Source organism: Corvus brachyrhynchos, unplaced genomic scaffold, assembly GCF_000691975.1.
Source record: "Corvus brachyrhynchos isolate BGI_N302 unplaced genomic scaffold, ASM69197v1 scaffold87, whole genome shotgun sequence".
Taxonomy (NCBI): Eukaryota; Metazoa; Chordata; class Aves; order Passeriformes; family Corvidae; genus Corvus; species Corvus brachyrhynchos.
In genome coordinates this window covers 1,589,711-1,617,365 of record NW_008239767.1, presented here as the reverse complement: position 1 = coordinate 1,617,365, position 27,655 = coordinate 1,589,711, and the positions used below count along the sequence as shown (strand labels likewise).

Below are 27,655 nucleotides of genomic sequence, written 5' to 3'. Positions count from 1 at the left end.
AAAAGTTTTCAGAACCTACACTGGAAGTGTCAGGAAGAACTTCTGATTATAGCGTTTTTAAATAAATCTAAATATTTTTCCTTTTAAAAAATGTTATCTATTCACCAAAAATACACCACAATTCGAGAGAGTAGGCAAGAATTAGTCACCTTGCCTTGTCCTAAGACATCTAAGGTAATTCCATTCAAGGCTCATTTACTAGTTTTCAGATGGAAAAATGTTAGGTCAGTTATGCTAGTTTTGAATCAGTGCTCCCATGCACTATACATTGGTTTAACGACTAAATCAATGACAAAAGACATCCATATATCATATTTTAAAAGAAATACTGTTTTTGATCTAAAGATGAACTTGTCTATGCACCAGCAAGTCAAATAATTCTTCTTAAAAGATATTCTAGTGATAGTAGGAAAAAAAAAAATCTTATTCTTTCTAAATACACAGAAACAATTTATAAGGAAAACACTCTGCCTTTTTTTGTTAACTTATTTCATAGCTCATAAAAATTGCTTCTGGAAGTTACGATACAGAATCTCCGTGAGTGGTACCAGCGGTAAAGTGGTTTGTATTTTTCCCTCATTGTTATGGTAGATCCAAAACAAGTAGAATGACCTAGGTTTTTTCCTGGCTTACAAGTTCCAAACATAACCTCAATAAATGAAGTAGCGAGTAATTTTCAATTAAAGCAGATAATTTTTTTTCCTTGTTGCTAACGATATATAAATACCACATATATCACAGAATCACAGAATGGCTGAGGTAGGAAGTGACCTCTGGAGATCACCTCATCCAAGCCCCCAGCTCAGAGCCGGTCATTCAAGGCCTTGTCCAGTCAAGTTCTGAGCACTTCCATGGTCAGAGACTCCACATCTCTCTTGGCAACCTATGCCTATGTTTGATCACCCTCACAGTAAAGAATGTTTTTGCCTGTGCTTAGATTAGAGATATCTCACTTCACCTGAACAGGCACAGAAGAGACATACATATTAACTAAATCATTCATTCTTCCTAAAAACATAACAACAAATTCTTTTTCAGCATAATTCAACAACACATACCCGTTTAATCAAGGAAATGTTTAAAATGTATTTTAAACACGAGGTGCTTTTAAACATAGCACGAAGTCAGATCTCTTTGCAAACAATTTTTAATGTACTAAAATATCAGTGTTTTTCTGTAATGATTTCTTTTAATAACAAGTGGCTAGAAAAATATAGGGCTGGAAAGGAAAGGGAAGAAAGGCACATTCAGCCTTTGCTCACTGCACATTAGTGGCAGACCAGGTTTCTATGGATTCTGCACATTGTACAACTCTCAGGCAACAGAAAGAGATTCTGAGAGATAATGAAACCCAGAACTACACTAATTGGCATTGCATAAGTGTCTTTGTCATGAAATGGTCACCTACATGAAACCTGGAGAACAAGAAACTTAAAAAGATACCACAGGACCTTCTAGTGGAAACCCAGGGTACTGACATGAATGAGAAGGTTTTGAAAGGAGTGGGATGAGCCAGAGGAAGAACTGGAAGGTGTACATGACAGAAATAAATGCCTTTTCTCTATGCCATGGTTTTATCCACTTAGGGAAGTGAAATATAAGACACAATTACACAAATTAACTAATTACTTACTATAGCTAAACAATTCTGCAACAAAACGCCCATTAAATGAGCTCATCTATAATACCTGCCAATTTTAAATGGAAAATTCAGCTTGTCAAAATCCAATTTGGAAGGATTTTTCTCAATTGCCTTTGCAAAAACTCCTCTCCCAACTAATAAAGATGAAAAATAGCATATGAAATTATTCTGTTAATATTCTTTCATAATAATTATCTAATTCAGGATAACAGTGTTTATATACAAAGCAGACTATTTGTCTATTACTGAAGAAATAAAGTATTTTAAATCAAATGTTTCAAATACAGATTTCAAATACAGCAATTAGCAAAAAATTGTAATTATCAGTGAAAAAGGGCCATGACAAGTTAATTTTAAGAGGTTATAACATCTGCTGCATTTTCTAAAAGAGCAGTCTGAACAGCAGAAAGAAAACACATGTTTTCTCATCTTACCTGCCTTGTCTCTATAACAACCATTGATGCAAGCAGTATTTATTGCTACACCACCAGTGTCATATATAGTACAATTAAATGAAACTGAAAAGGTCAAAAAACATCAGAGTAGGTTCTCCACAAGATGTCTAAACCCGATAATGTCAAGGTGACTCATCTTCTCCTTTGATTCATAACCATTATGTGCCCTTGACACTGCACAGGCTGTTAATACTTTTTATAAATCAAAGCCTCCTTTTCCTCTTTAATTCAGATATTTTCTTAGTATCTCTGACATTTAGGGGGATGTCACTACGGCACTTGCAGTAACATTATGATCTCATAAGTTAAATAGCAACAGAATTCTTCTTTGCACGTGTACTTGTATATTTAACTCTGGATTTTTACTCAGAAAGGCTTACATTTCTTTGCTCCTTCCTAATATTATTGAAGGAAAATTAACATACACTAAAATATCAGTGTCCTTCTGTAATGATTTCTTTAAATAACAAGTGGCTAGAAAAATACAGGGCTGGAAAGGAAAGGGAAAACTTCTGATAAACACTTGTATGGTTATGTGAAAGAAGACAGCATCTGCTCCTTGAAGGGTGTCTAGACAAGAATCTTTACAATGCAAAATGGGATAATAGAAAGAGGGAAAAGCCACAAAGAAGAACACACAGGGACACAAACGTTACCACGAAGGTTGAGGGTGGCAGTTACAAGAACCAAACATGCTCAGTCCCACTTATTGATAAGGGTATGGGAAATATGGGAGTATTCCTTCCAGTAAAATTGTCTGATGGGATGATAAAGAAAAAGGAGAAGCTATGACCAAAATATGGAGACACAAACCTGAAGACAAACATAACTAAGAAAAGAAACAAACCTTGTCAGGAACACTCAGGGAAGGGCTATAAGAAATGATGGGCATATCCAGGAATTTGCAACTGGTAAACACACAAACCCAAGGGCCCAGGGTGCTGGAGCAGGGTGCCTGGAACTACACCAGCTGATGAGGGCACACAAAGGTGAAGGGGGTTGGTGAGGAGCAAAGCAGGAAAGAAACAGAAAGGGTTACAATAGGAGGAGCCTATCAGGGCTGGTCAGCATGTTTGTCTGACTGAGCCTAGTGCCTCATTGTGGTATTCAGTCCCAGCTTCCTTGGAAATCCTGTCCAGTGCAAGGGCTGTGTGCTGCAAGGACTGAGTACCAGCTGCTGGATACACAAGTATGAAAGGACAAGACACGGGGCCAGCAAGTGGAGACAAACCAGTGTGCAGACACCCTGGGCTTGTGGTGTGAACAACAGGAGCAAGCAGGGGTCTTGGAACCAGCTGCTGGTGTGGGAATAATATGTGGCCTGAACACCACCTACCAGGAGAGACTGCAGGGTCATAAAAAGCTGTTCTATGTCCACTGGGAAACACACAGAGCTCCTAGACTGGCTAAGATCCTCCACTCAAAAGTTTTGAAAGGTAAAGAGCCATCCGGGGGGAGAATTACTGTAATTCCCACTCCACACATGTACAGCCAAGTTCGTGGTGGCACTGCCATAACAGTTCAAGGAAGTAAACAAAGATTAAGGATGAGCACTTCAAAGAGCCCAGGTACAGCGAGGAACAGCAGGTCCTCTGCTAAACAAACTGCTAGCAAAGTGGGTGACTGGGTAGAGAAACAGGCCTGTGGGCTGAGCCACAGATGCAAAAGCATTATCCTGCTTCACAGTGAGGGAAGTACAAATCTGCAATTACTAGCTACAACTATGCACGGCAAGTATACTTCTTTTCTCTTCCCATCTAGCTACTGCTTTCTGATATATGTCTTACATACATATGTATCTACAAATATATTCACATAGATAACATATATACCTATACGTGAAATCATGTATCTGTATACAGGAACTAGCTCAAATTGTTTGCACACCGAGCTAATGCAGAAAATGAAACTTACCAATTCAACTTCATTCAAAGAAAACAGTTCTCTTCTGTAACTTCTAAAATTTACTATTAACAGATACCCAGGCAAACTTTAAGATCCAGCTCTGTGGTTGTCTACACAGGAAAGACATGGAGCTAGTGGTGTGGGTCCAGAGGAGAGCCATGAAGATCATCAGAGGGGTGAAACATCTCTCCTATTACGACAGACTGAGAGAGCTGGGATTTTTCAGCCTGGAGAAGAGAAAGCCCTAGGGAGGACTTACTATGGCCTTTCAGTATTAAAAAGGGGCTTATAAGGTCAGTTTAGATTAGATATAAGAGTTTTTTACTATGATGGTGGTGAAACACTGGAACAGGTTGCCAACAAAAGCTATGGATGCTCTATCCCTGGAAACATTCAAGGTCAGGTTGGATGAGGTTCCAAACAACCTGATTTAGCTGAAGATGTCCCTGCTCATTGCAGGGGGCTTGGACCACGTGGCCTTTAAAGGTCACCTCCAACCCAAACTATTTTATGATTCTGTGATCTTAGCTTGAAGACCACTCCCTCCTTTTGGTGTTACTAGGGCTCTTGGATATTTAAGGTGTGCATTATTTTTTGAATGAACTGGAAAACATTTCCAAAAAGTTCCTGCAGATTTGTTCTTCACTTCAGAATTTGCTTTTTCTTCTTGGTTCATCACAGTGTGAATGTGGTGAACTTAAGGCAATGCTACTTAAATATCCACCTGGGATCCACAGGGATGACTAAAGCAAAGACTTAAGGCCTAATTTTACTCTTGTATCTTGTGTGGGCAAAGGCATGTTTGGGTAGCAAATATTCCTATAGGAATTAATGTTAATTAAATAGTGTGGTTAGTTTTACCCCATTTCTGAATAAGCACACAACATATTTGAATAGGAAAATCTGTGTTCATTTGGGAAGAAATTGAGCTAAACACATTATTTTTAAAAAATAGCAATCTCACACTTTCCCTGTGATAGCTACACTGAAATACTTTATGCTACAGCTCTGATTTACCTTGGAGACCAGACCTACATTTGAAAACACTTATGAAGGTTCTTCTTATTTTTGTACAGTTTCTTTACTGTTATGAAATCTATGCTTGAATGTTGCAGAACCACCCTGTCATCAAAGCAAGCAAAATAAACAAGCAAACAAAAACAACTTCCTGAACAAAAACAACCAATAAACTTGAAAGCAGTTAGTGGGCCTATATAGCTCCTTGGAGGTATGTATCAGATGCAAAATCACGAGGTTGGTTCTGCACAAAAGCTTCCACAAAAAACCAATGACCTGGCATCCTACTTAACGTTCTCAAGAAGCAACTTCAGGTTATACATTCTAAGCTAGATATATATTACCTTCCATCACTGGCATCCAACATCTAATTCCAACAATAATAGCAACACTTTGCAGCAGAAGCAATGGGCATAAATTTTTGGTGGGTGCAGTGGAGTGAGTGTGGGATTTTTGTCATTATTTTAGTTTGATTTTTTGCTTGTTTTAAACAACGCATTATTAGCTTCAGGCCACCCAAATAAGGACAGATACCCTGTGTTTTAAAGACCATCCAACCCACAGTTTCTTTTCAGGCATAATTTCAACTACGTTAACAACACTGAACAAAGTATCATGGAAAAATATTTCAAGATCTCATAGGAAGAAAGCAAGCTCCATTAGAGGAAAATTATAAGGCTCAGAAGTCTACATTAATTTTACAGATAGAAAAATCTTCCTTCCCATTAACATCCTTACCACCTTAATTTTTCAACTAAGTCCCTACACACCCACTGTAACATCAGTCACAAAGCTCTCTGAACAAACATGTCTACTCACATGAAGCTACAGCAAAAAAAAAATAAAAAAGCTATGGTAGGGGCAATATAATTTTATTGCTCAATGACTGAGGCATCATCATGGAAATAAAGAAAACTATTTTTGTCTGGAACAATGAGATCCCAAATCTTAGGTGAAGTTTTATACCATGGTAAAAAGGAACAAAAAAGATAAACTAAGTAATAGAGGGAAACTGATACCATTTTGTGCTCTTGTTTTGGAAAGCATGCATGTTCCCAGCCTTCAGAAGACCCTGTACTGTTTCGAGACACTAGTGGAAAGAAACAGTAAATACAGACATAGTTCAAGCTTACTGTCTAAGTCAATTTCTGAATCTGTACGATTTTCTTTCTCCTGCTAGAATCAACACACTCACATGGGGTATTGTAAAAATTTTCTCTATGAAACACATGTCAGTCACATTTTTAAAACCCTTCTTTCCACCATTTATCTTATTCTTTACCAGGCTTGTGTCTTATTGCTGCTGCCTCTTGATCTTATCAATCATGATGACCCTGGTCCATTTCTGAATTCACCAGGCCACTTGGTTTCTATGGCAGAATTACCAGAAACACTGACTATGGTCAGGAGAATAAGAATGAACTCTAAGAGAGATCAATTTTATAGGAGAAACTCCCAGACAACAGTAATCCTCCAATCCAAGGTGACCCAACCCCCAAAGGACAGCTTAATAGTGAAGATGACAAAGTAATAATGATACAAAGAAAGGTTTACAATGAAAATAAAAGGAACATAAAAACTGTTCCATATAGTAAAACATTCCTACTTTACATTGTAGAAGTAATAAAATATCCACGTAGATAAAGGAAATTACCTGTTACAATCATTCCTGTCACATGTTGACACAAATTAGCATGTACTATAAATTTCAACCTACACAGCTAAACTGATGCTCTTAGAAATTTTAAAATAAAAAATATAAGTAAAGTCTCTGAAAATCAGCCATGAGCATACAGGAGGAAATCACAGTCTTTCAGAAATTACCAACAACAGCAACACTGTATCTGGTTACTGACCAGCACATGTATCACATTAACCATTATTTCAGCACATCTTTACTCAAGATTTTGATCACAAGCCTGATTTATGTTCACTAAATGATCCAGCAATTGCTTTGCAAGTCATTTCCTCAAGCACAAAAGCCTCCCTATATTCTCAAAAGCTGTGTGATACTGATGCGCAGCCTTTCATGCCAGTGCGAAAGCAAGTAGTTTACTAACTCTACAGTCTGTACTTGTGACTTGTAAATACTGGGGGGAAGGAGGAGGAATAAAGGCCTGTTTTAAAGACACTTCATCTTTTCTTCTTTGTTTAACAGGACTCAGACTCAAGCTCATTTTTCAAACTACTTGCTCTAAATGAATGGACGGAGCTGAATTTTATTAAGTTCTCAAAACACACTGAACTTAAGGAATGCAATACCTTATGGATACATCACACCCTACCACACTAAATATAGCTGCACTTTTAAATTTACATTGCTAATGGGACTTCTGGGTCTTTTTTGAAAATATAAAAGCAAATAAGCAGTTTTACCAGTAAATATCCTATGTGTTCCTGAGTTATATTACCATTTTTTGTAGTTTTGATGTCTGCTTTCTAATTTTTCCCTTATTATTGTCTCTCTAGGAAGACGATAAATTTACTGACAAAATGGATGCACTGATGGAAAAGTATTCTTAAAAGGTCCAAAGCAAAATAGAAACATTTTGTCTGTCACTCAAATTCAGTCCACACAGTCAACTTATAAACTGGATTGATGGATCAAGCATAGTTCACATACATAAAGCCACAGGACAGGGAAATGCTACAGGTAAGTCGTGGCTTCAGTTCTATTTTATCAGTCGCTCATCCAATTTCTCTGCCTATCTCCACTGTTCTGTCAAGTTTCTCTATTCCAAACAAGTAGCAAGCTAATTTTTAGAACCAACTCAAGCACCATCATTGTCAATTTTCACTGTTCCAATACATTACACATAATGAGAGTTGTTAAAACTACTTTGAACCAGAAAGTTCACTATGACTAAAACAAAGTAATGGCAATCACAGTTCTTTTCAAATAAGGTTAAAATCTAAGTGGGCAGATTTTGAAGATTTTTAGAAATTAAGCATTTCAAAGAAATTTTAACTTTGGGAAAACGGTCATGGCGGGGCTCAGTTCTTTTGGAAAAATAAAAACTGATCTGGAAACTTATTTTAGTATATAAATCACCACAAGAAAGTAGTTCAAGTTCTGCCAATTTTTTATCAGAATTTGATACAGAATAATACCTCTTACTTCTACTTATTTTTTTAACCTGAGACTGTAAATGTTCACTTATCTTTGCAGTCAAACTTCAAGAATTTATTCAGTTTACACAATTCCTCTAAAAACCCAGCCCACAACAGAGCTAGAGACCAAACAAGTCAAGATTTCTACTAAAGTATTGTTTTAGCTGTGACTATCAACATATATGTACAAAAAACCCCAAACATTGTTACTTTATTGGAAAATACAACGTACAAATCTTTACCTGCAGCTCTGTAAAGTATTTTAGGTTCAAAGAATATGCATGGATTTTTGTCCTCTATGCATGACAGCAGCAATCCTTTGGCCTGCAGAGGACTCCTTGGAATAACAACCTGTAAAAATATTTTTTAAATAGTTTATTTAAAATTGCAATTCTGCTAGAAACTTCCTCAATAATACTCAACACTAAGCAATTATTTGCTTTAAGTAAATCTATGTACAGATTGAGCTGTTCTTAAAAAGTGAATTAACATCAGTGCTACATTATTAAAACACACTCCAAATTTTGAATTTTACTTTGTTCATTGATGAGGCTTTAACAGTTCCCCTCTATACAGTGATTTAAATACTAAGGTACTCTGCCCAGGTAAGGTAGAACTAACATCTTAACAGTAACAGTTGAAGTAAAAGGAACAGAAAAATGTCAGTCAGATTTACAGATACATACATATAAAGTATATATAAGTCATACATACGTAAGTGTATATATATATATATATATATGAACTTAGTAAAATTAATGTAGATGTATAACAAAAAAATTCAGCTGAGTGATCCTCATTTGCCTGGGTAAAGATTCATCAGAACAGACCTTGAAGGTATTCAGACTTAGTCCAGTAAGTTTTGAAGACTACAAAAGGAAAAAGCTATTTAAAGCTGACTTTCTTTGCTTACAGTGAAAGACTGAAATCTGTTCATTTTGGAAATAAATAACCAATAAATACCTTAAACTATTATCAAGCAAAGAAAATTAAGCAAGGCCTCCAAATGTAATCCAAATACTTGGAAGGAAACAGTATAATTCATTTGCCAACAGAAGAGTTAACTTTGGATGATCTACGAGAATTTCTATTACGAGAAGAAAGTTACCCAATTATGGCAGTTATAAAGAAAATAGAATGCAAGAGCCGAATTCCCTCAAATCAGAAGAACTGACTAATTTACATCCCAGAGACCTCAAAGAGCTGGAACACGCAGCATGAAGTCTACCAGCAAACACTTCTATAGCTGTGAAGTTAGAAGTCACTGAAAACATTAGTTCTAGGACTTGTTTGAAAAAAAAAATCCATGTTAACTACAGCCATGGCTTCAAAATATATTTTGAGAGTAATATCATTTATTTATATAAAAGTAATATAAAAGAGTGAAAACACAACCTAAATCTCCTATTACATGAAATTAACTCGATAAGTGATTTTTCTAAACAAGGGAAAAGCAGTTTATTAATATTTCACCAAAGCATTTGGTAACAGACACATGGGAAATTACCCATGAATGTCACTAGTACAGATCCTTAGGAACCATTTTTAGGACAGATTTTATTTACCTTATTCATTTACAATATTAAGTCAGAGCATGGTAACAAAAACTATTCCAAAGTTGGGAGTCACTACCACTACAGAGGATGATACCAAAAAGACCCAGTTCATATTGAGGACATGACTGACAAAAACAAACTAAAAAACAGATACTGAAAGTCACATGTTTAAGGATTACATTTTTGTTATAAATTTAGAACTCAGCAGTAGAAATTCAGATCGGAATTTATTATCTACTCAAAGGATGACTAGCATACTATGCAGTATAGTTCTACAAAAAAACCGTAACATAACCAAGGAACTGTTAGTGCTATTGCAAAAATCACTGCTAGAAACTCAGCTGGATACTTAATTATTCTTTCAACCCTTTGAAAAGAAAACAAATTGAACAGATGTCCAAAGAGCTCCAGATATTAATATTTCTTTGATACTTTGTTTAGTCTAATGAAACAAAGACTAAAGAGAGTACAAGTGGTACTCTTAGGATACAAAGGGCATGGAGAAGGACAGATAAATATACAAGTTAGTCAGGGACAAATTTAGGCTGGAAATGAAAAAGAAAGCTTCTAAACATGAGAGCAGATATTCTTACAATGGAATGCAGAGAATCAATATTAACATCTTCCATGTATATCCTCACAATAGTGGACAAAAGCTGCAACCATCCAGTAGTGTCCTCAAACCCCAACAAGCTTTGTCTAAGTACCAATGACCACAGTTCTTCCCCTGAATAACCAAAGTTGTACAAACTCCCTTTGGCTTGGGAAATCCAAACCTTACCTGCCACTTAAGAAAAATACAAAGTAAAAAGCCAAAAACCTTTCACAAAGTTTAATAGGAGGGTTGTTTTGAAAGCCGCTCTTCACTTCGCTCTTCCCAAACATCAAACCCTACCCTTCTCAGCTTGTAAGACATTGCCTTTCCTCCTGTAATATGGAGAAAATATACTTAAATAGATATGGGACATTTGAAAATGCACCTGAACCACAAGCTCATTTTAACTTCTTGATTTCTACGTTAAGAGCCAGGTTTAATAAAAAATACCTGCAATCTTGAAACATTATGAACTGCATTAGAAACAGCTTTGCAAAAAATATTAAAGGAACAACACTTTTCAAAAAGCAACAATATTCAAAAGATAGAGTCTAAAACACTTCCCTGTGCACAAAAAACTAGTAGGTTGTTCCATCAGTTCCACAGAATCAATGTGCCTTTACCTTTAACTGAGATGACAGCTCTTAGTGGTAGCAACTTATTTTAGCATTTTACCCAAAGGAAAGTGAAAGAAAGTGAAAAACTAACACAAAGAGCAGCAGAAATTAGCTAGACCTGGCATCAGTATTTGAATCATCTAAATTATCTTTCGCTTTCATATGATAATAAACTACTTTAGTGTTTAAACAAGCTCCAGAAAATATTTGATTTAATAACCTGGCAAAAGATTTTGTAGATTGCTTTTGTCTATAATCAGGAAATACTTTCAAGTTCAGAAGAGAACGTTAAATACCATAAAGAATACCCAAAACCAAAAATGTATCCCATTCCTCAAAACATAATGAAATAAAATGTGAATAATACAAGGTTTTATATAAGTAAAGAGAAAAACAAGTAGGAGAAATGGCTATGGCCTCCCTGTAGATGAGTAATATCTGAAGTTTTAGGACACCAAAATCATACATAGACAACAGTTTAAACAGCAGATAAACAATGAACGCACCTTTAGAACACTAATACTGGTTCTGCTTAAATCTTCCACATTAATCTGCCATGAGCCATTGCTCAGTGGACTGATGCCAGCTAACAAGTTCACAGACAAAAACTTACTCAGAAAAAAAATTGGGAGCCTGGCAAACAGTGCTATCTTAATGTGAGATTACTAGATCCTGCCCCTCCCTCTTCTCTAGGAAAGCTATCCACCTAAGCACTCAGCATCTTCATTTCAAGGGATGCCATCGTCTCAGGCAGAAAGCTTGCATAAAGTTCTCACTCAGAGAATTACCAAGCAGTTGAGGTAGGCAGGGACCTCCCAAGGGTCATCTGGGCCAATGCCTTTGACCAAGCAGAGCCATCCAGATCCAGTTGCCCAGAACCACATGCAGACAAACTCTGAATACCTCCAAGAATAGAGACTCTGCAAATTCTCTGGGCAATCTGTGCCAAGTGCTTTCTCATGTTCAGACAGAACCTCTGGTGTTTCAGTTTGTGAAATTAATTTAATTTCATATAAATTAATTCAATAATGCACTTAAGACAGATGCAGAAAGAAAAAAAACAGAAAGGAAAGTACTACCTATCAAGTGTTAGTTTTTAGGTTCTGTACTATACCGGACACAAAACTATGTAAAATGTATGGCTGTAGTGCAAAAACAGACAAATACGAAATGCTATGTCTACTAAAGATTGCTTCAATAATGGCTATAAATTCTCAAACACTTAGCACAGTTTAAGTTTTCTAATAGTTTTTAATTAACATAGTCAGATATTTTGTTATGGGCTGACATCTACTCTTCTTCCCCTGTCTGCATCCAGACTCACTGCTAGTCAGGTCCATTACAAAACAAACAAACAAAATAATTAATCTTCATAAAGTAAGAGTTACTATACCTTTATTCCTGGACAGTGAGCAAAAAAGGCTTCTGGACTTTGAGAGTGATATAGTGCACCATGGCCCACACAGCCCCAGGGTGCTCTAATGGTGAGGTTTCCACAGTTGAACAGATCCCCAGAGCGGTAACGGTATTTTGCTGCTTCATTAACAATCTGGGAAGATTTATATACAAAAGCAACATTCAGTTCAATACCTCTAGTTATGCATCAAGACACTTCAATACATGCAATGTAAATACATCATCTGTTCCAATGCATGGGATTCAGAGGATGAAATTAGAAGCAAAGGAATACTCTAAGTCAGTGCAAAGACAAACATTTTCCAAGGCAAATAAACCAATAATTTATTGTGTTCAAGTTAGATGCCTGAGCCTCAGGGGTAGCCTTATAACCCAGTTGTTTCCTCATTCCATACTGTCAATCAGCCCAGACCAGATCTGTACTTTGTCTTGCGGACACATGGCCAGCTGCAGCTGTATGCTGGAGAAATGAGAAACTGTGTTCGGAAGACACAGGCTGTTGAATTTAAGGCTGCTGAAGCCAACACAGCCACAAAACCAAAAATTAAAACAAACAGACATTTGCCTCAAGCCACATCTTTAATTTCCATTATTCAATAAGCCTTCAAACTGGCTTTGGTACAGTTTACTGTTTACAGTACAGTACTAGTACTGTTTGCAGTTTATGCCTGTTTACTTAAAGCATGCACAAATATTAGTAATACAGCTGTGGTTATATTTGCAAAAATTACATATTCAAACCAAGTACTAATGCTAACAGAAGAGTAATTTAAACAGTTGTAAGATTTCTTTTAACCACTCTCAAATTTATTAGTACTAACCTGATCAAATGCTGGAAAAATGTAATCTGCAAATTGAATTTCTGCAATGGCTGTAGCACCAGTAACAGCAATTCCAATACCAAAGCCAACAATTCCTTGTTCACATAAAGGGGTGTTGAAAACTCTGTCTTTACCTATATAGAAAAGAAACAACACCACACAATTCCTTCAATACACCAGCTCTAAGTGGAAAATATTGTCCCAGAAATATTTTACTTCTAAACAAGTCACATGTAATTAAGCATATGGCTGTTTAGATGGGCCTTTTTAGGTGTAGAAACAATAGCCATTCATTACAGGTACAGATACTTTAACTTGTAACAACTCAGAGGAAGAAAAGGAGAAACTAAATGAAAGATAAGAACAGTTTGTAACTTACAACATTCTTAATACTTGAAGGAACATTTGTTCTGACCTATTCACACTGAAATGTGCATACCCCTCATGCTTATATGAGAGTACACAATACTTACAAGCATTTTAAAATGTTTACAATTAAGGTAAGTGTTGTTTCTTCCTTTTTTTTTTCAGGCACTGACAAGTAACTGTCCCTACTCAAAGGCAGACAGATGTACAGGAGCACCTGTACAAAAGCACACTGCCTCTCATCCACACTCCCCATCAGCAGTGCCCATTCTTACCAGTCTTCTCTCACAAGGTAAGGCCACATTTAAATAATTTGCTTTGTCTCCAAGGCAAGACAAAAAAATGCTGTTCCTGCTACAAACCCAAAACATTTCTTTTTATTTCTTCCCTATGGGAGTGCAAAAGGTTATTTTAGTCCTGCCACATTTCTGTGCCACAGTAATTTCAGAGCCCAAATATGCATCAGTCTAATAGATGGTTGCATACAAAATTGTTCAGTTCATGAAGTTAAAAACAAGGAGTGGGAGATGAAACACCACTACAATATCCTCTATAACACATATTTAAAATATTTGCCAGCACTACTTTTTTGTCAAGGGAGTACAGCAGAAAAATCTCAGTCTGCTATTAAATCTTCCCTTTAGAACATTGGGAAATAGACAGTAGGTTTCTATAGGAATCCATCATGCATGAAAATGCCAAGACTTCAAATTGGATGGAAAAAATGTGCACAGTGCACACCAGTGGCTATGAAATAAATGAAACAATAACAAAATAACCATGAAATAACTAACCAAAAAAAACAGACTAAACTAGTAAGTGGGAAAGCTGTTACTAGGAGAATTTCTAATTTCAATAGCTGTAAGTTCAACTAGAAAAAGGAAAGCTAACAGAAGTTTTCAGAAAGGGATGATTAGGGAAAAACCATTGTCCAAGGGTGCATTTGCAATATACTAAAGGGAGGCATGTTTCACAGATCTTTAAGTACACATCTTTCATTCTCACACACCACTCCGGTATCTCCTTGTATCCTGTCCATATGCATGTATGTATGTATAAGTATCAGTGAATATGTTTTTGGCTCTCCCTCTGCTTTCCTTTTTTTCTTCCCCCCCACCAGGAACATTCATTTAAAGCAAGTAAAAAAAAAATGCCATCAAATGACACTGTAATGTTGGTGGTGTCAGTGAGGCTACACAAGCCAACACCAAGTCCAAAGAGCTGCCACAATTGCAGGACACAGCACAATTTCTCATACAAGACACTGGAAACAAAGAGAATGCAAGATTCTTTTTTCCCCTAGAGGGACTGTTTACTGTGTAAATTGTTCTCATTACTGAAGGAGCTGTAATCTCAGTTCCTGTATTGCATCCTCTGGTGCACTCTCTCTGCTGACAGACAACATGGCCAAAGAAAAAGGAAAATAAACTTCCTATGCAAATGTGCAGTTGCCCCAGGCCTTACCCCTACAATTGTGAAGGTGCAGAAGCCCTGCTTCAGATAAAACCATGAGAGCTGTCCCTGTACCCATACCCATCTGTAACACCATAAACACTTGGCAAACATCTTCTTCCCTTCTTTTTACTTATATAGCATACCATGAATTAGCCATCTTGATTTCCTTCTCTTTCACTGACACATTTAAATTTTAATTTAAAACAAATCTTATTTTAATAAACTAAAAATACATTAACATTATGAAGACATATGGTAATGTTGGTAATTTTCCTTCCTACTTTCCTGCTTCCTACAAGTCCATTGGCAGACCACTATATTTCACTTCACTTGCTTACAGGATATTTTGATGTAAGACTTACAGCTTACCTAACCTTATCCTTTATTAACAGATTTTTCAGAGTACACTGAAATAGCCTAATACATAGGTTCCATAAGTAATTTTACACCCTCACACAAAACTTGAAATGTATTTGAACAATCCTGTAAAATGAGCTTTTAACTAATAATTGATACAAATTTGAAAATTAATTCTTTAATATCAATTTAGGGTGATGAATTAATTTAGAAGCATTTTAGCTCCACCACACTAGTATGTCACTCTATAATTCAAAATATAAAATACATCCTAATAAAACTGCTGAAATACTACTGAGATGTTAAATTAGAGGCCTCATGCTGCTATCAATGGAGCATGATGGAACAACTGAAGTGAAAATCAATAAAGCAAAAGTGAAATGTAACAAGACAGCTGTAATGTGAGGAGTGTGAAGTACCTAATTTGGACTTTCAGGACTAAAGGCACAATTCTGAAGTATCATGGCTTAAAACAGAAATGAGTGAGCTAGGGAATTCAATGAATGAGATTTATTACTCAGGAATGGTTTTGACTATAGCATTAAAACAATAATACTGACCTCTTAAAAGCAAATCCTAAAGCACTTTACTATTTATTAGATTGGAAAACAACCTTGGGTAGAGTATCAAGGGGTAGGGCTTTCTTTATAAAATCTAGCCCCTTATGACAAAAAGACATACACATTGTTAGGATAAAGCAAATTTATTCATTTCCCCAAACATTAAAAATTGTATGGCATTGCTGTAACCAACTATTTTTATTGATACAGTATAAAAATCATTTCTAAAACTAACACAAAATATTTAAATATAATTCATTTAAATGAATTAAGCCTACATATTTTTATCTATTTTATTTCACATTTTCTTATTTTTCACTTTTTTTTCAAAATGTGAAAAGGGAGTCCATTTTGATAAACAGCCATTCACATCACTCTCTGCAAACCAGCTGAGTCAGATTTCAGCTGAAATCTGACTCAAGCAAATAACCCAGAGATACTTTGTGTTTCCATATGTAATTTCCTTACCAACAAAGAAACATTTCCTAAAATGTGTTCTTCTCCTACGATTTGCTCAGCCTCGCAGCTCAAAACAAATTAACACCAACTCAACGGGCTGACTTGTCAGTCCAGGTGAAAGTGGCACCTCTACATTTTCTGAAGCCAGGTGCATCAGCCTCTGCAGGAGGACATCACGCTGATGTGCTTTTCAATTAACCTGCCTGGCTTTATAAACATCCCTGGTTTCAGCCATCTGAACAGGTCAGTGCCCTTTGCCAGGTACTGAGGGAAGCAATATGGCAAACAGAGTCATGCAAAAAAAAAGGACAATTCTTCTCATCTCTCCATCCCAGTAACTCAGTAGTAGGACTAGATGCATGTTAAGGAAGTGAAAACACACCCTAGAAGTCTTCCTTAATAAGGAAAATCCTACTATTAAGACTTCCTTAATAAGGAAATTATGAAGAACAAACATTAAGAAAAAAATCAATACTTGGTTCAATTTTACTTAAACAAAAAAAAGAGTGATCTTTGTGATTTTCAGAACCCCACAAATTACCACTGACCCTTTGTGTAAGAGACAACAGCTTTAAGGCTGTCTCACAGTCATCTTCTCGTTTGCCAGGAATAAAGAGTTTCATAGCAACCTAACAGAACATGTTTACAGACATTTGTAGTCGATTATTGTGCATTAATGTTTTGGCTGCTTCATCTTTATTTGTTCCAAGCCATCAGGAAAAAAGTATTTCAGATTTCAGTAACTGCAACAAGTCAAGTTCTATCTTAATTTAACTTCAGAAATGAGATATTCGAACAATATTAAATCTCCTATAATGTTAACACACCACCCAATGCTCCAATTCTGAGTAATTTCATATCACTCCGCTCAAGTCCACACTGAACTGTTTGGGTGGTTTAAGGAGTACTGCTGGTGATTTAGTCAAAGGAGAACAGTGCTTTGTTTTCATAATACTTCTACACCACTGGTGTTAAAAAAATGCATGTTAGGATGTCAGTACTGAACAGTATTAATCATATATGTGGACAACCTTTTATTGTCCCCACGATCCCACTGACTTCCATTTAAAACATCCATTAGAAGTCAAATAGAAAAGTCTAAGAAGCTAAATATATTAAGTGTTCAACTGCAGCAGTCAGGCTGCACATGCAGAAAAGACTGGAAAGAAAAGGAAGCCCCAGCAGATTAGCTATTTTGCTACTCACCAGGGACTTCCTGCAGAAAATTCGAATAGAAATTATTGATTTCCTATCAGTCCTGCCTTTAAAGACCTTTTTTAACCCTAGAACAGCTAGGATTTTTCATAGATGTACCTCTACATAAATCTACTAATTCTATTTCTCAACACAGTTAACATAATCTATCCAGCATTCAGGCTTTCTTGGTCCCACCATCCCTTTTAAGCCCCTTTCCACAACCAGTGACACTTGTAGTCTTCCATTTCTCTGATACTATACGAGAGGGCAAGCCAAACAGCAAGTAAATTTGGTGAATTTCTACTCAGCTGGTTTAGAGCTCTTGGGTTAACAAAATATAGTTCTACTAACTTATTAATCATCTTGTTCTACCACTTTTTTCTACTGACAACCTAGTCACAGTTCTCCAGCTTTAAAAAAATGCAACAGGCCCTGTTACTCTAAAGGGAATACCACTAAATACACATTAACTTTACAGCTGAATATAGTAATTTCAAACCTACTTGTCCAAAGCAGGGCTTCAGGTTCACTGACACAGAGATGGTTTAACTCTCAGTCTTGAAACCTTGCACACTAACGTGCCATGTTGTTTAAAAAGCTGCTTTTCCCAGAGTTATCCATGTTAAAATACGTTATTTCACCTACCTAACTGATGAAAAGTGATTGTATGAAATGAAAAGGATTTCATACGCCAGTAGCTTTTATCTTCTGGAGATGACTTTTACCTATTGTGCACAGAATAACAACTTACAGAAATTACCTTACTCCTCTCCTGTTCCTCCCCAGCCCTGTATCCTGCAAAAGCCAACAGAATTCATGCGTGTCCAAACATACACAACAGGCTTCAAGGACCCAGCCATGCCTCTGGCATAACTCAGCCAACCACAGGGCTGAGTGGCCAGGTCTCAGCCCTCAGTCAAGTCAATGTAAAGTCTCAAGTCAAGTGCAGTGAGTTTGGTCAGTTATAGGAGAAACACATATATCCCATACACTGCCTATGCCTTCACAACAATTTCAACACTTAGTTTTGATTATTTAGCAACTAATTACATGGCATTCCCATTACATTTTCCATAAATATTCCAAAAAGTCACATTATGGCAGTAAGATACAAAAGTTAGTAAAAAAAACATACTGCTGAAATCTTTGAGCAACTGACAGCAGGGTCAGAAATGAGATTTGCATGCAGTAACCTAAATTAGCTTCTTCCTATTCTGCTGCTGCAAAATCCAGGATTATGCTCTACTCTGCAACAAAGGAGCTGACTTCTTATTCTAGACAGAACTTTAAAGATCAAATGAAAGATAACTCTTTCTTACATGGTTTCACTTGTTCACAGGAGTCTTAATTATGTTTCATTTGGGGGGAAAAAAGAAAATCACACAAAAAAATGCATCCTACTGAACCACTTGTCACCATTGTGTTGCCCAAAGTAAAGGACACCTGTTCTGCCTGGCAACTGGTAAGAACAGGAATTCTCCACAGGTTTATCATATATGCCACTGACATAACCAACACTTCAGAAAAGTACTTCAAGTAATTTGGAAATTAGGAACAGCTGACAGGTATATTTTCCTTTAAGTCTCCCCCAGTTACTAAATCATACATTTGAAGAAACATAAATGTTTGAACTAGTAGTTCTAGCCCAAAGTCTTCTCAACAAGTCATCCTCTGACTCAAGTCGATGCATTTTCTTCCAAGAGCTTATCAGATCACAACTACACTTTCACCTCCTCTCCCCCAAGATTCCCTCAGGAGAAAAGCATGTTTATTGCATTTGCATTTAACCCTCACTCTCAAAGACCACATATAATATCAGGGTCAGGAGAAGTCTGCTGAAGCACAAAGAAAAGGTTACCATGGACTGGGAGTCCATTAATCTCCTCCATTACCTAGAAATTCTTACAATCTGCAGTTACCAAATTTCAGGTTTGGAAGGAAAACTTTCTAGTAAAACTTAGGAAATTCTAAAAGTTCACAGCGTGAATATAACGTTAAGAATGTTCTTGACAGGTGTACAGCCTTTTGGATTAGGGAGGACCCAGAGAAACTCTATAAACACCTCTGCCTTCCTAAAGCAAAGGTGAAGACTTGCTTTTTAGCCCTCTCCCCCAGTTCAGATTTCCTGTCATTTGTGACAAACTAGCAGCCACCAAAAGCTAAAGAATAAACCAAAAATATTAAAATATATCATGTAATTCTCTGCCTTTCTCAGGGAAGAAGTGCAAGGAGTTGGTGGAGGTTAATGCAAAGCTTTGCCTTAGCTTTGGATGCTGGTAACCTTGCAATTCATCTAATCCTTCCACAATGCAGGAGCAGCCAAGCAGTAGTATGAACAGGGGAAAGACCAGATTCTTTTCAGGTACACAGTGTCAGGTGAAAAAATGATGCAAAAAAGTAAACTAATTATATTAAAGGAAAAATCCTCACTATGACAGTAGTCACACGATGGAATAAACTGTTCCAAGAGGTTGTAGAAGCTCCTGCCTTGGACATGTTCAAAACTCACCTGGACAAGACCACAGGCAACCTAAACTCAACTCTGTGCTGAGTACTGGTTTGAAAGAGATGACTTTCAAGGTCTTCTCCTTACAACCACTAATATTCCATGCTTTATTAACAGCCCCAAGCAGGGATACATGCTCACTGCCAAAACTTTTTATGCCTGTACCTGTCCTGTTAATGGAAGCCTTTAATGACATTGGTAAAATAGTACTGATTCAGATCCACACTCTTAGGAAAGCATTTAAAAAACGGCTCACATCTCAGTGGCAGATTTCCTCACCAGAATTTCTTTTTACTTCTCTAAGGGACTCTTGGAGGAAGAAGAGGTGAAAGAATAGCTGTGATCTAATGAGCTCTTAGAAAGAAAACACATCACCTTGAGTAAGAGAATGACTTGTTGAAAACACTTTGAATTGGAACTGCTGGTTCAAACATTCATGCAGGCTGCCCACTCCACACTGAACTCCTCCTCATCATCTGGCTCATATACCCAATTGCAGCCTAAATAAAAAAAGAGCAATGCCTAACTGGACAAGGCATTCAAATATTCCTCCAGCTATGATTAATAACATTCCTTTTTCAACTACAAAACAATTTTGCTGTGTGAGAAGCACACTTGCAGAAAAGCATAACTGACATACAGTTTGACATGAGAAGTTATGCCAGATGACAGAGTGCTTACTTGCAAAGATATGCCCCAAAATTGACATCTACCAAATACTTATATGTGGATAGAAGCAGAGGACAACATACCAGCTTAAATTACAAGGCTTAGGTCAGTTCTGTGCATTTTCACATTGTCTGCAACATCACATGACGTGACAGAGATCCAACAGGAAACACAGAACAGTTATCAAAGCTAAGTATTGCAGCCTGTGAATGAAAATTCTGCTGTAATAAGCTGTGCACATTATCTGGATGACAAATCAAGGAGTAGGCAAAAATGCCAAATACAAGTCACCCTCTCTTGCATTCCTCAGTATCAGCAGTATAGACGTATTTTACAGTGAATGTGAAAGCAATGTGGATCTACCCGGAATTGTGAAGCAAGTATTTTCAACACAAGAGCAAGGATTTCATGCTGCTGTAGAAGTACTCAGGAGCAAAGAGCTCAGTGACCAGTAACCTGCAATAATGGAAACCATCTTACAAATCTCACTGGTAACCATGCCTGTCCCTTCATAATGCAAAGCATGTGCGTGAGAAAAATGAATAAATTGGTCTATACTTGGTGCTTCCATGTAAGTATGAAAACCCCCTGCCAGGTTTTGAGGATTTAATGTTTCTGCAAATTAAAAAGAAAAGAGATCTTTTATAAAAAATGACTAGCAAGTTATGTCAACCTGGTCACTGGAAGATGGCTCTGAATCAAGTTAAAATGAAATTAACCTGCACCTCAAAGTGCTTCTGCTGCAAATCTGCTTAGACAATTCCCAGACTTGGATATTAGTCTTGACTTTTTTCACCCTTTTAGGCTTCAAGCAAACTACTTCCAAGAAAACTCTAGAGAGTTTTATTCCTTGTAATAAAGTCTGCAGCACTTTCTTAAATTGAAATTACCACCCTCTTACCACCAAACTCAGAATACAAGAAACAGCAAACAAATTGAATTAACCCCAGTTGATGAGTGGGATAAATAAACATACAAATGAAACAGAAAGAATCACAGGACTAACCCAAGAAATTGAGAATCGCTTAATTCCACCTATGGAATAGCAAAGACATAAAGAGAGACATCTAAAAGAAGGTACACAAAATGTGCTTGCAGACCTGGTATTAATACAGACTGCAAAGACTGGTTATGCTCATCAATTCCATCTTGGGTCTTAAATACATAAAGTTTCATCCTCCTTGACATGATATTATCAAAATATTGTCTTTATATGTTTCACTGCAAGTATTTCCTAAAGTGGAAAATTCCATTTTTAGGAAGTTCAGCAGCACATACTTTTTTGCCCAGCAATGTATCTTGAAATATCTTAAAAATGTGAGAACAGCTTTCTTAAGCTCTGTACTGAGTATCAAGTTCTACATTAAAAAATATATTCCTTATTGTTCCCTCAAAAAGGTTTACAACATATGAAAAGAAACATAATAAATATTAGTAAGTCACAAATAAATAAAATACTGTTTTCACACCAGGCACACTATCAGAACCATTAAAAAGAAAAGAAAAAACAAAAATAAAAGCTATTTAGCTCTGACAAGAGACTGATTTATATCATTATCCCACAGATACAAAAGGTGTAAAAGGATATACTACATTTTAGCAAGTTTTCAAATAACTTTTCTTCTTTTTCCAACTGTAAATCTTAAAAAAAGTATTGGCTATTTAAGATGAAAATGAACAAAATGTACTATTGTGTAATGAATCTGAAACACGTTCTCCAGATGTTACTGTTCAAAGACATTTATACAAATCAGAACAAATCCAGGTCTTGCCAAACTGTTCTGGAAGAACCAGGCAAGCAAGTTACAGAATTCTCCACTTAAATCCATCCACAAAGAAATGACAATAACCAAACCCCAGGCTATTTAGGTTTTACTCAATCTACACACAAGCAGTCATTTTGAACTCTGAATAAAATGTTCCACCCTTAGCATATGTCCATGATGTCAAAAATTCTGAACTCCTTCCTTCTACCACATACAATATTTTAGGAAGGACCAGGACCTATGCCAAAGAAGCACCATGTTTCCTCAGCAAGCTTGCAGTCTGCTTCTGAAGCACTGAGATAACATTTTTCTATCTGCTTACACAGTAAAGCCCTAACACTTATGCTACTTTAGGCTGAGTTTTTCCTCCTCCTTATAATAGCATATGGTTATGTTCTAAAAGAATGTAAAAGACACCATGATTACTGATTAAAAATTCCACATAAAAACCTCAGAGTGTCTTCCCACCTGCTGATAAGACCCAACTACTAGTAGCTTCTGGGAGGCAGAACACTCTGCCTTAATATACTGCATTAAAGCCCATCCACATTGTGTTCTTGTACTTCTTACCTTTGCACTGTAACATTTGGGACCAGAACAACAACCAGGACAACCCAGAATGTCCATTGACAGATCTCTGCTCCCTTACCAGTAACATTAAGTGTAGTCTACACAATAAAAAATGTCCCGAAATCACTAACAAAAATATTTTGGATATAAACATTTTAAAGTATTTTATGTATTTTGAAGGCAAACTGTCAGAATTTTTTTAAAAAACAACCCTATACTAGATCTACTTCTGTTAGCTCAGCTTCAAAAGGTTCTCCCATCATTTTATGCTACTAAAAGCCATTGGGACATCAAGCAGTTTTTGCAAGCACATCCAAACTTCAGCCAAAAACCTTCACCAAATACCATAACAACTCTATCCTCTCACCTGTGTTTTCCCCCATAAGCTTTTCACTTAAAACACAGAACTTGCTTTCAGGAGTTTTCTACAGCTAAAGCTCATAGAATAATATTGTGCTCAAGTAAATACTTATCTTCAAAGAATGACTACCATTTTTTTAGAAAGGCTGGTGTCCCTTGGGCATGGCTAGGTACAGCCATCTCCTGGCCAAATAAACGAAGACTCCTGAATTAGTCTACTGGACTATAAATAAATGATTCATTTACCGAGAATAAAGTGTTCCCTGAAAACTCACACAGGTGTTTACACCTTAGACACAAGGTCTACAGAATAACAACCAGGGATTATAGTGGATCAGGTGTTGTAAATAAACATTATTGCTGCAAGACAAGCTAGCATTATCATGAGATGTAACAACAGAGAGCTGTAAGCAACCAGGTTTTACTCAGTAAAACACAAGAGTAAAGTATTCAGTTTTGAATGCTCTATACCCTCCAGCTGCAGCAACCAGAGTTCAGAGAAAACTGATCAATAAAGAAAAGCTTCAAACCATAATAATAACCCTGCACTGGGAAAGCTAGAGAAACTCCCACCACTGAAGGCTAAAAACAGCCTTTGCCAGCTGATCTATCCCAAAACATTCCCTGTGCTTCAGAGAGAAAACTTTGTAAGGCAGACAGAAAGGAAAGGAAAACAAATATGGAAGTGATAAATAAAATCATTTTTAAAGCATCCAGCTGATGGCTAATGTGGCCCGGTCATCCTAACATAAGGAACATAAGGAACATAAGGATACTATTTTCTTGCTACAACTGTGGTTTCATATGTTGTTCAGTCACTTGCTTTTTGATGTGTTTGAAATTTTCCACAGGGGAAATTTCTGATTCAACTCCCCCTGTTCTCACAGGATTCAACACAAGTGTTACCTCTCCTGATGTTCCTTTTCTTCCTGTGATTTATCAATTTGCAAGAAAATATCCTGAACTGACTGAACAGACAGAAATTACTGTTTACAATCTGCTCCCCGTCTATTTCACACTTTTTTTTTAAAGCTGGTTTGGAAGAAAATAATCCTACCAACTATATTTACACTTCTAGCTGCATCAAAATAATAATTAGGCACAGGAAGGATTATATACAAAACAATCCTATATGCTTGAAAATATTAGGGAAAAATGAGAATTACATTTCAAGTTACTTGGGCACACCCTTTCCACTCCACATGACAAAACTGAAAAACGAGTAAGGAGAAAAAAAATTAAGCTGCTTATTACACATTTACTACTGTCTGCATGTATTAATGTCTCTAGCCACGTGTGTAACTCAGAATTACCTAAAAGGAAATGATCTGAGATTGATTTTGGTTTAGCCTGCGTAGGTATAGGAGGGGCACACAGCTGTTCTTGTTATCATCTGAGTTTCATGTTATCAAGTGTCTACCCACAAAAAAAGCAATTCATGGCTGCACAGCAGTAGATTAGAAAAACTTGGGGACTAAATCAGGCCACAAACTGAAAGTCAACACTGCATTACTAACAAAGGCAGCAAACATCACTCTAGAACATTTTAGCAATATTACACAGAAACCTTGGGAAAGGCACTTTGTTCTAACTGACTGTGTTTGAGAGCACCGTAAGCTACTGTGGGCAGTACATCTCTGTGTGCGCCAACAAACAAAAGGAGGGGATCAGCAGTAACAGAGACCAAACAGAACAGATGAAAAATAAAAAGCCATGAGTCAAAAACCCTCCCACCAGTGATGGGACATTAATCCAGAAAGGAAGAAACTTATCTTCCTCTTGTTCACTCTACTATCACACAGAGGATCCCAAACAGTGACAAATGAATCACATGAGCAAAAGACAAATTAATTCCAAAACATTTCAAAAGAACTGCTGACAAAACCGTTTCTTCTGTATCACTATAAAGATCAGCTTCGGCATCTCAGTCAATTCTTTGTGGACTAAGTTCAGAACTCCGGAGGGACAGCACTAGGCCAAGTCTCTCATACCCTGGGCAAGCATTTGCCATCCTCCAGAGTGACATCCTCGAGGAACTGAGAGAATCTCTGAAATAAAAACTCCCATTCAAAGTAGTCACATTCTACCTGCATTTGCAAATAGTTGCAAGGGAATTAAAATGGCATTATTCAGGAATTCCCTATTGAAAATAAAAGAGTCATTTACTACTCTTTCAGTCAAAAATAATTTTCAATAGCTCAAAATCTTAGAAAACAATCTATTCAGGCCTGCAAATATTGGGAATCTAACTTACAGTTGCCTAAATTCCCTCAATGGCAAATAGAAGAACATTGCATGACAAGGAACTGCAGGCTGCTGTGCAATAAGGAATTGAGCAGAACCTCAAAAAATTTGCAAACTTCATCTGTAAAAGTGAACATATAAACCCAAAAAGAAGTCACCCTCTACCCAAGCACTGCTATGGGAAAGACCTGCCAAGCTCACCTTTTTTCTGTTGGACTCTCCAAGTTCTGAGCAAGGACTGATCCTATTCCACATTCTCAAAACATCGAGCTCTAAAATAGTCAGGAAGCTCCTGATCCTTACCCTCATGAAGGACAATCTCTTGACATGGCAGCAAGTGCACATTAGAGCCTCCCTTCAAGTGCAGGCCAGAACGGTGTGAAAGAAAAGGAAGCCCTGAAGCTGTAGGTGTTCAGAGAACAGCAGAAAGACCATTCAAGGAAAGGTATTTTATATATATACACCTCACTGCCCCTGTTTATGTAATTTTCCTTTCTTGGCCACAGTGGGACAGATAGATAGATTTTTTGGTATTTTTTTGAGTTACACAAAAAAACCTGCCCTAGCATTCTTCTGAGTGACATTCCTTGTCAATCACTATTTCTGCTATTCTTGTTTCTCAGTCTTCACTTCTGTCCACTTTCTCCATTTTTACCTTATTTTTGCCTCTGTTTTTCTCCTCCCATTTCTTTATCTCCTATGATCTAATTCCTACCTCTGATCTCCTCTATATATTCCGTAACATGGATGATACTGATCTTTACATGTTGCAACTTTATTTCACACTTCAGGCAGAGCAATGGGATATGTATTCCCACTCCAAGATCATTGTTTCAAATGCATTTGCAGACTCAAGGACAAATAGATACCAAGGATTGAAATAATAATGTACTTCCCTTTAAAAAAAAAAAAATTAAAATGCCTGCACACATTACCTAGGCTATAAAAATACAGGAGGCAGTTTGCATCACACTGCTCTAAAGACAGGAAACACCTCCAGAGAGTAGGACTACAGAACAGCAGGCATGCCTTATTTCAATAAAGATACTCTAGAGGTTAGAGGATATAACTTCTGCAAAACGGTGACAATCAAAAACCTGTCAGAGGGTGATGGGGAAGGAGATAAGAAATAAACATGAATATGCCTTCCAGTGTACCAGACCAGAGGGAGGGGACAAAGGAAAATAACTGTACAACACTTACTTCCCTTATCTGAAAGGAGCATTCTGCATAAATATTTCAGAAAGTCTACTCATTTTCAGAATGGAGGATTGATTATACAGCGACAGATTTTTAAGCGTTCAATTCAATGCCAGAAAACCGGAATCACTATTTCAGATCTAGACATAAGATTTATAGGAACAAACACACTACCTTTAGTCATACTATCACGGAAATGAAACTTCCACACACTGACTTATTTACATACGATTTCTTAACTAAATATTTTTAAACAAAATTCCTGGTAGCATGTTAAAAATTCATCTGATCAAAAGGTTGGATTTATTTCCTTAAAAAGTCAATGAGCTTTCCTTCACTTACTAGTATAGGCCTCTGGCTGTGCTTATGCAACATAATACTGCACTGGAAAAAAAAAAAGGAAAGAGGCAGCTTTTATATTTAATGACAAATTTATTCTAAAAGCAAATTTCTTCTCTGTCTCTCCAGAGAGACTTCAGTAACATTCTGGACGGCAACCAACATCTCTATAATACTGCTACTGAGTATTAATATATTAAATTCTTCCTACTGTAATATTAGATGATATTTATACCTTGACCTCTATAAAAGTGCTTACAAAGGAACTACCAATTTGTACCAAAATAACAACTTACAGGCATAGACTGCCACCTAGTGATTTTAATTATCTACAAGGAAAAGAAACTAAACAAATGAAAAAAAAAGTCAGCCTCCCTCTTCCAGGACAGGAGAAAAAAACCCCATTAATTCCTTCATATTTTATATCAACATATACAAACAACCTCATATTATATTACTTGTATCACTTATT

The 27,655-nt window shown here is 36.7% G+C and overlaps 1 protein-coding gene across 2 annotated transcripts in view; it reads right to left on the bottom strand.

Moving 5' to 3' along the window:
* The window catches only part of BCKDHB (branched chain keto acid dehydrogenase E1 subunit beta), a 113,828-nt gene that overhangs the window by 80,187 nt on the left and 5,986 nt on the right, over nt 1-27,655 (bottom strand). For both annotated transcript variants that reach the window (XM_017742899.1, XM_008640212.2), the window contains exons 3-5: nt 13,136-13,269; nt 12,292-12,447; nt 8,373-8,481 (exon numbers count right to left, since the gene is read on the bottom strand). In XM_017742899.1, the coding sequence (XP_017598388.1) occupies nt 8,373-8,481; nt 12,292-12,447; nt 13,136-13,269 (399 nt within the window). The remainder of the gene's footprint in view (nt 1-8,372; nt 8,482-12,291; nt 12,448-13,135; nt 13,270-27,655) is intronic.